The sequence below is a fragment of the Echeneis naucrates genome, chromosome 10, assembly GCF_900963305.1.
Source record: "Echeneis naucrates chromosome 10, fEcheNa1.1, whole genome shotgun sequence".
Classification (NCBI taxonomy): Eukaryota; Metazoa; Chordata; class Actinopteri; order Carangiformes; family Echeneidae; genus Echeneis; species Echeneis naucrates.
Genome location: NC_042520.1, coordinates 16117168 through 16126991, shown reverse-complemented (window position 1 = coordinate 16126991; position 9824 = coordinate 16117168). Strand labels below are relative to the sequence as shown.

The window sequence follows — 9824 nt, the reverse complement described above, 5'->3', positions numbered from 1 at the left end:
TGACATTTATTCTAATGAAGTCAAAAGGGTATTTATTTGTATTTTGTGGGGATGGAGATTAAGGACCCAAAAGCGGCCCCACAGGTGGAACAGTAAGACAGTTATTGTGATACAAAGTGTTGGAACGAAGGTAGTCCAGAGTGGAATTAAGAGGTGAGTTAGAGAGCTGGTGTGAGGCACTGGGAAAAAAAAAAAAAAAAAAAAAGGAAATTGGAAGGTTAGCATCAAGGTAAGTCACAGCAATACGTTTCCAATTCCAAAATACTTAAATGAAGCGACGAGGAGCCGTGTATCACTGCGTAAAAGCGATAATATGCTGGCACTGAGGCGGAAGTCTGCAGCTGTCTTATAGGGCTGGAGATGTTGATTGGCAACAGGTGAGTGCAATCAGCCTCAGAGCCACAGGCGGGGGATGGAAGCAGCCTCTGGGGAAAGGTAAGCCACCCACACACAGCACAGACAGGAAAAGGAACTCCAGTGACAGTTTTTCAAAATAAAGCCATGACTCCAGAACTACCACAGTACCCCCCCCCCCACCTTGACGGACACCTCCTTGCATCCTACCAGGCTTATTTGGGTGCACGGTGTAAAAATCCTTCCGCAGTGTGTTGTCTAAGATAAGCTTCTGGGAAATCCATGAGCGTTCCTCAGGTCCATAACCTTTTCAGACGACCAGGTACTGGAAACCGCAACCCTGAGGCTGCACATCCAGCATCCTGGAAACCAAGAAGACTGGATGGTTATCAATGATCGGGGGGGCCTTAGGTCACAGGAGGGTGACATGGAAGGTGGGGTGAATCTTGAGGGAAGTTGATAGCCAAAACACATGAAAGGAGACATACCTGTGGCCGCGCTGTGAGGGAGTTTTGCACATGTTCAATCCAAGGGAGATTGGAGCTCCAGGAGACTGGGTGCTGAGCCGCAACACACCGCAAAGCTGACTCCAAACTCTGGTTGGCTCTCGTCTGGCTGTTAGTGGCCAGAGGAAAGGCTGGCTGTCACATCCACTGTCTTCCAGAAGTCCCGCCAAACCTGGGACGTGAACTGCAGACCTCGGTCTGAAACGAGGTCACTGGGAAGTCCATGGAGTTTGAAAACATGTTGGATAACCAATTCAGAGGTCTCGAGGGCAGAGGGGAGTTTGGGTAACAGCACGTAGGGGACACATTTAGAAAACCTGTCTATGATGGTAAGTATCACCATGTTACCTTTAGACGGCGGGAGACCAGTGGCAAAGTCCAAAGCGATGTGTGACCAGGGACGGGTAGGTATGGGCGGTGGCTGCAACAGACCAGCTGGGGGCTGATGGGAGGACTTGCCCTGGACACAGACAGGATAAGCCGCCACGAAAGCACAGACATCCCGAGCCATTCTGGGCCACCAAAACCTCTGTTGAAGGAAGAGCAGGGTGTGCACCTGGGTGGCAGGTGAGTCAGGATGAGTGGCCCCACTGTGGCACTTGTCCAGAGATTCCATCCTGGGATCGGGCTGCGTCTTAAGCGCCTCCTCTATGGCCGCCTCGATCTCCCAGGCAGGAGGGAGGATAAAGTCCGGCTCACAGGTGTCTGAGGAGGAGCTGAAGACTCGAGAAAGGGTGTTTGGCTTGGTGTTGCTGGAACCAGGGCGATAGAGGGTGAAGTTGAACCGGCTCAGGAACAGAGACCATGGGCTTAACGGGAGTTGAGGCGCCGCGCTGAATGCAGGTAAGAGGTTTTCAATGATCAGTCCAGATTATGAATGGTGTTGGGCTCCCTCCAGCCAGTGCCTCCACTCTTGAAGTGCCCACAACAGTCAGCAACTCTATTCCCTACGTCGTAGTTTCTCAGTTGGGGACAGGCAATAGAAGAATGCACATTGATGCGGTTTCTTGGAGGCATCCACCTCAACTACGAACTGTAGGGAGGAATCAGGGTGTTTCAGCACAGGGGCTGAGGTAAACAGACTTTAACCTGTCGAATGCGGAGGTGGCTTCAGGGGACCAGTGGAACGAGACCTTTACAGAAGTGAGTTGTGTTAGGGGGGGCTGCTACCTTACTGTAATCTGATAAATCTCCCGTGGAAGTTGGCGAAGCTGAGGAATCTCTGGAGGTCCTTACAGGAGGAGGGGACTGGCCAGTCTCAGACTGCCTGGATCTTTTCTGGGTCTGGTTGAAGTTCTCCTTGGGCAATGATGTACCCAAGGAAACTTAGGTCAAATGGAATTCGCACTTCTCCGGTTTGACAAATAGGCGATTCTCCAGTAGTCTCTGTAGGACCAGACACACATGCTGCTTGTGCTCCTCCAGGCTGCGGGGGAAGATGAGTATGTCATCCAAATAAACAAATAGAAACCTGTTCAGCATATCGGAGGACATCATTCATGAGGGCTTGGAAAATGGCTGGGGTGTTGTAAGCCCAAATGGCATCAGATACTCAAAGTGGCCGAGGGGAGTATTAAATGCCATCTTCCATTTGTCTCGTCTCTTTTATACGGACTAAGTGATATTCGTTCCAGAGGTCCAGTTTGGAGAAAATCCTCCCATTGCACAGAGGCTCAAATGAGGGATCAATGAGAGGCAGGGGGTACTTGTTTTTCACTGTGATGTCATTGAGACCTGTGTAATCTATGCATGGATGGAGTGATGAGTCCTTTGACAAAAAAGAAACCTGCTGCTAGTGGGGAGGAGGAGGGCCAGATGAGACCTGATGCCTGTGAGTCCTGAATATATGTCTCCATCACTTCCCTCTCAGGACAGGACAGGTTGTAAAGTCTGCGACTGGGAAGGGTGGCTCCAGGGAGAAGGTCGATAGCACAATTGTAGGGGTGATGTGGAGGAAGGGAAAGTGCCTGTTGCTTACTGAAGACGGTCGCTAGGTCATGATAGTCGGGGGGGACATTGGAGAGGGATGATTGGTCGGGTGCTGCCTGCTTAAGGTTGTAAAAGGGGTTGGCGGTGTGGAGGCAGTGTGAGTGGTAGTGAACACTCCAATTGATCATGGATGAGGTTTTCCAGTTATTGTGGAGGTTATGAAGTTGCAACTAGGGTAGTCCGAGTACAATATGGGAGTGTGGAGAGGGGATGACAAACAGCCGGATGTCTTCAGGGTGGTTGCTGGAGATGAGTTAAGGGAGCGGTGCAATGGGTGACAGTGGCTGACCTTTGGAGATGGAAGGGGCTCTAGAGGGAAGTGAAGTTGTTCGACCAGGTCAGTGTGAATGAAGTTGTCTGAGCCAGAATCAATGAGGGTTCTTCTCCCAGAGGAGCCAGGAAGGAACAGATGTGTTTAGGAGAGCTGGGGGTTGTTGAGGTTTGGCTCACATGGGTGCTTGCCTTCACAGGTGAGCTCAGCCATTTTAACCTCAGGAGGAAAGAGGCAATAAAATGACCTGCTTAGCCACAATAAATGCACAATCTCTGGGAGCTTGTCCTGTCTCTATGGGGTGCAGACATGTCTGCCCTAGCTGCATGGGCTCCTCTGGAGATGTCTCAGGCTGACCTGAAGTGGATGTTTGGGGAGCTGATTTGACTGGAGCTACAGGGGGAGCTGTAACACTAGGGGGGAACACGGTGATTGTCTATGTGGATAACTAAGGCAATCAACTCCTCCAATGAAGCGGGCTCATCCCGGGAGGCTAGCTCATCTTTGAGTTGTTCTGATAAGCTTCTAACAAAAATCCCTTTTAGCTCCTGTTCCCCCACCCACTCTGAGGTTGCTATGCGGAACTCAATAGAAAAATCGGCACCCCCGGGAACCCTGGGAGAGAGAAAATAAATGTTTAGCCCCCTCCTGGCCCTGAACCGGGTGATCAAAAACTCAGTGGAGCTCTTCCAAAAACTAGGGCGTGAGTCTAATATTGGGGATTGTTGGTCCCAAATAGCACTAGCCCACCTAGCAGCTTTGTCTCGTAACAGGTTGATCACATAGGCTATCTTAGAGCGGTTGGAAGGGTAACTAAACAAACAAACAAAAAAAAAGATCCCCTGCAACTACCTATCTCTCCTGCGTATGGTTCTGGAGGAGGAACATAGGGCTCCTTGAGGGATGAGGTGATGGAGAGGGTGCTGGGTTAGCAGCAGGGGCGGATTCAGAGGGTTGAGAGGGAAGCCGAGAGGTGAGTTGTTCTGAAAGGTGAGCCAGAAAGGTGTGCTGAGCTTTTGAAGTGAGTCCATGAGTACCTGCACCATGCCCTGGTGTTGTCCGAATTGGATTGCTTGATTGGAGACTGCTCTTCTGATGGGGTCTGGGTCCACTGGGTCCATGTTTGGCTAGAGTGTTCTGTGGCAGGATGGAGATTAAGGACCCAAAAGCGGCCAGACAGGTGGAACAGTAAAACAGGTTTTATTGTGATACAAAGTGTTGGAACAAAGGTAGTCCAGAGTGGAATGAAAAGGTGAGAGAGAGTGCTGTCTGGGAGCTGGCATGAGACACAGAGGGAGACACTGGAAAAAAAACAGAAAATAGGAAGGTTAGCATCAAGGTAAGTCACAGCAATACGTTTTCAATTCCAAAATACTCAACTGAAGCGAGGAGCCGTGTATCACTGCGTGGAAGCGATAATACTCTGGCACTGAGGCGGAAGTCTGCAGCTGTCTTATAGGGCTGGAGATGTTGATTGGCAACAGGTGAGTGCAATCAGCCTCAGAGCCACAGGCGGGGGATGGAAGCAGCCTCTGGGGAAAGGTAAGCCACCCACACACAGCACAGACAGGAAAAGGAACTCCAGTGACAGTTTTTCAGAAATAAGGCCATGAGTCCAGAACCACCACAGATTTACACAAAAGAGTAATGTAAAACACCCCAATGTGTAGTGTGGAGCCAAAACACTCAATTAGATGTGAGGATGGGAAATAACACTCTATACGTGATGTACTGTTTGTTTTTGTTTTTTGCTTTATTTATTTGTGTCCTCACGTTAAAGCTCGACAAAACTGTGTTTTGTTTTACCTGCGTAATAACAGGAAGTCTATTGGGCACCAAATGCTTTTAATAACCTTCCCATTGCCCGAGTGCTGTGTCTCAGTGGACCGGACTCATGCTGCTAACACACTTCCAGTCCAGCAGCTCAGCAGCTAAGTAAACAGGCTGTGCGATTCCACATGGAGGGGCCTGTGCCTCTGGACTGTCATTGGTCTGAACAGGCTTGAAAGCCTCCATTGAGCCAGTCAGGAGGAATTTGAGGTACTAATGCCACTCAGGAGGAGGAATTTGTGTGACTCTGGTAAACAGCTGACGGCTCACTTTGCAAGCTCAGCCCTGTTCCTCCTCTTTCTCTCTTCTCTGCTTCCTCCCCCACTTTGGCTTTCTACAGTGCGTTCACTCTCTCATTCTGCGTTGAACTCTGATAATCCACTGATTAATCATGCCCTCTGTGAACTTGTTTGGATGGAAGGGGAAGCTGTTGCTGAGCACACTCCTTCTTAGTGCAGTGATCTTCGACTTAGGTGAGTGACTTATCTCAGCTGTGTGAGTTTTGTGAACAAGCATGGGAAGTTTACATTTGACTTAATGCATGATAGGGCTCAATCTAGACATCAGCATCTGATAAAATGATGTATTATCAACTACAGCAAGCTTTTATTGAAAGCATTTGTCACTCAATTCATATCATTAAATGTGTGGCGTTCCTGACTTATTGATGCGTCATACATGCCATTCTTGGTGTAGCTTATTGTGAAAAAGATCCTCAAGGACAAAGGAAGGCCAAGCCAAGAAAGACAAAACCAGGAAAATCAACGACTAAAGGGCCCAGGGCCGTAACAGCCAAGACCAAAGCTACACCTGCAGCCCAGGGGCAGACCTTCATCACACAGGTATTTCATGTAACACAAAAAACCTCACACGTTATAGGAAAATGTGTTCAAAATTAGTTTCAGAAAGCCATCTGCATGTGATGTAATTTGATTATACAACTGTTTGTACATCACACATGAAGGTGCTCAACAAAGGGAAATTTAAGAAGGTGGGAGAAACTGTAACCGTGCAGACAGGAGATACTCTGGAGCTGAGGTGCAGGGGCAAGCCTGTGCAATGGAGCGTTCCCTCGTACCTGGAGGAGGAGGATGAGGGAAGGCTCGGGTGAGATCCCTGTTGGATACAGTTTCCTTCTGTGTGGTGTGCATTTTTTTTAATGAAGTAACAGTGATAAAAAATCAAATCTTGAGATCCTCTGTAGATCCTTTTTGACTTCTCCCCCCTATGGCTCTGCAGCATTGTCCAACATGAGCGATACGGTGCTCTGACCTTAGTCAACACAACTGGTGCAGACACAGGGGAGTACACATGTTACCCGATGCTCTGTGAAGACACAGACTGCAGGAAAGAATATAACAAAGCTGTCAAGGTCTTCGTCTTCTTTCCCGGTACAATGTATAAACTTTATTGATGCTTACACGTGCACTTTTCTGAGCTGCAGGGCTCTGGTTTATTTATCCAGCATCTTGATAGGTTGATAGGAAGCCCAATAATGTCCACATATCTTATCATCATTCTGTCATATCTTCCTGTGTACAAAATAGACCCACGGGAACTATTTGTTCCGTCATCTGAATACTATGAAGTGATTCAGCTGAGAACCAACTGGCCAACGGTCCTCCCCTGCCAGGTGACATCACCTGATGCAAAAGTGACCCTGCACCGGGAGTATCCTCCAGTGGAGGTGGCGGTGGACGGGAGGGAGATCTCTTTTAATGTCATGAAGGGCTTCACCATCCATCGGCCCCGGCCCCATCACGCTGGTGCCTTGTACTGTATGGCCAGTCTGGGCAACCTGAGACAGAGCTCTACCAAATACATGCTTATCTATGTCAACTGTGAGTCATCATTTTGCCCTGTTTTATGTGTTGTGATTTTATCAGCTTGTTCCTGCTCAGATATCCCTGCGTACATCACACACAGAGCCAGGAAAAACAATGAACAGGCAGATCAACTGCCTGACCCGATCCACCTGGAGCCTCCAGTCCAGTTTTACTGCTTTCTTCTGCTTTATATTGTTGCCCTTACTGTTTTTTACTGTTGATCTTCTGGCTCTTTTAAGGATTTCACCAGCACTGATTGACACTTTAATTTCTGCCAGGCCACTAGGTCACATACACCTGAGCTGAGATGTCTCCATTTTCATTTTAGTTTAGAGATGAAGTGCATTCAGCACTTACACTTAAATTGACACTTGATTTGTCCAGTTCACTGTAAGCCATGATTCAGCTTTTTAACATTTGTGTTTCTAATGCCCCTTCACGCAGTTTCAGCTGCTTCAGCATTACTGCCTGACAGATAGACGGAATTGCAGGAGGAAACCCAGACAAACCACAAACGTCAACCCACACTTTCATTACACTATCTAATGTCACTGTTAACTCCTTGTTTGAGGGGACTTATCGCTTGTGGAACTCACTTATATTCCATGTTTACCATCAGACCCCATGGCTCCTCCTGCCCCGGTGATCCAGGCCTCATCGACTTCACTGGCCGTGGGGGAAAACCTGCGTGTCAGCTGCAGCGTGCTGGGAGAACAGGATGTGGTTGTGGAGTTCAGCTGGGAATACCCAGGACAGCAGGTCAGACAGGGATGATGTTTGATACTAATACTTAACGCATCATCAATGAATCTTCTTTGGTATTACTGATTTTGACAATGTCAATAAGTCATTTAGTAATGCTCTAAAAAAGCCATTTTGATGGCCAATGAAGTAAATAATGTGCACTGGAAGTACATCCTCTCATCACAGTTTCATTTCTGCGTTCTGCTAGTTCATTATTAGCTAAGAGGCATCCAACCTATGAACTTGAGAGCATGCAGGCCACTATATAATGACTATATATGTAATCTGCAGACTGAATCACTTTTTGTAAACAACTTTGGGCCATAGTTATTTAGTATTTGGTTGAATCTGAATGGGGAACCTGTGCTGCTTGCAGATTGGAAGGCCTCAGTACACACAGGAGAGCGTCAGTCCAGTTGGCGGAGGAGCAGCTCGACAGCAGTCGCAGTCTGTCCTCCTGGTGGACGAGGTGAGGGACGTGGATCAGGGCACATACACGTGCACCGCTCAGAACCTGCAAGGAGCCAAGTCAGTGTCCACCACCGTTAAAGTGGTCCCAAAATCTAAACCTAAGAAGCCATGAGTTGCAACAGCTGTGTGACAAAGGTGGAAAATAATAAGGTGCAGCATTTTTCTTTTTCTTCTGCAACAGTATTAAAAAAGTATTTGATCAACTTTGAATAGCTGTTGGAATCGGAACAAAAGATGAACATTTTAATTGCAGACTAACGATCTTTTGTTGTTTAGATGAATGTTTCATATCATATGTTGTATATTAAATGTTACATATGCACACATTGTTTCCTGTCTGCCTCCAACTTTAGATTTTGCACCATCCTGATGAAGATGAAAGTATAAAGAGTCAAAATAAAATAAAAACTAAAATCCCAGGGTTGTGGTTTTGGGCCAACAAGCCAAGTTGCGGGAAATCTGATCACAGCTTCCCCTTTATGAGTTACCGTATTGTTAGTAAGGACTTTGTGATGTCACAGTTACACTGGCCCTTTGAAAATGTCATAGTTCAATTTCATTCCCTTGATGAGTTAAATTGCGTCAAAATTTGTGTATGAATTTTTGAGTTATTGCCAATAACTTTTTTTTTACTTTTTTTTACAGCTTTGACCATGACCTCCAAAATACAATTAATTTATACATATTTGCAAATACATATACCATTAGAACATCACTGAGGTGCTCCTTTCATGAGAATGTGATGAGCAGATGTACAGACAATTCAAAAACAAAGTGTCTCTGGTCCTGGATGTTGTTTGTGTGGAAAAATCGCTCATGCAGCATTAATTCTTATGATGATGATGATGATGATGATGTTATAATGTACCTGGTACATTTTTACAGCATCAAGTAAATATGTGAAACATTACTTAATATGGAGATATACTGAGCTGTAGTTATGAGTTACCAAATTCTAAAGTTTTACATTATGTGTCATAAATGCCATTATTTCACATTTTTGACATAAGTCATCAGAAAAAAAATCGCTTTGGCACCAAACTGTCAATATTGTTGAGAAAAGATAATCTCACTTAACCTTTTCAAAAACATTGATAATGATATTTTTTATAATAAGGATAGTAAGAGAAACTGGCTTTTAACACAGATTTCATCAGTAACTCACTGAAATGTTTTCCTGTGTTTTCTACACAATGGTACGGATTCAGACTTGCAGATCACAGACATCCTGAATTGGTGTCAAATACACGGTGTTGCTTTGGAATAACCTGAAACACATAAACTAGAATAATTGGACAACACCACCATAGGCTGTGTCACTGTTGGCAGGCCTTCTCTGGCATCTGTGGCGGTGAGTCTTTCTCTTCTATTAGATGTGTAACTTATTACGTTCTAGAAAATGCTATTCATTGTATTTAAACTGATGATTGTACAACAAACAAACAAACAAACCTTAGAGGATTTATGATGACCGCCCCCACACCTGGCAACCATTATTTAGTCAATTGTCTTAGCTTCCATTATGTACGTGGCTTATCTATCAGGGTTGGAGCCAATCCCAGCTGCCTCTGGACAGGCTGCCACGTCCATCACAGAGCTGACACAGAGAGATACACACAATATTAATTCACACTCAGGCAATACGTCATCATTGACCCTAAACCTGCATGTCTTTGGACTGTGAAGCTGGACTTCCCAGAGGGAACCCATGCGGGCGCGTGGAGAGCATACACATGGAAAAGCCCCGGGCCTGGGGTTTGAACATGGCCTAGCCTTCCTGCTGTGAGGCCGTGAGTTATTGCCAAAAATGCTCCACTGTGCCTGTGGTGGTTT

General features: G+C 46.4%; 1 protein-coding gene across 1 annotated transcript; it reads left to right on the top strand.

The window, feature by feature from the left end:
* The first annotated feature begins 5295 nt into the window (after positions 1-5295).
* LOC115050212 (platelet-derived growth factor receptor-like protein) lies at positions 5296-8320 on the top strand. The gene is made up of 7 exons (XM_029513006.1): positions 5296-5423; positions 5647-5792; positions 5915-6057; positions 6190-6341; positions 6498-6791; positions 7396-7535; positions 7897-8320. The coding sequence occupies exons 1-7, from the start codon at positions 5342-5344 to the stop codon at positions 8101-8103; spliced, it is 1164 nt and encodes a 387-aa protein (XP_029368866.1). The 5' UTR covers positions 5296-5341; the 3' UTR covers positions 8104-8320.
* The last annotated feature ends 1504 nt before the right edge of the window (positions 8321-9824 follow it).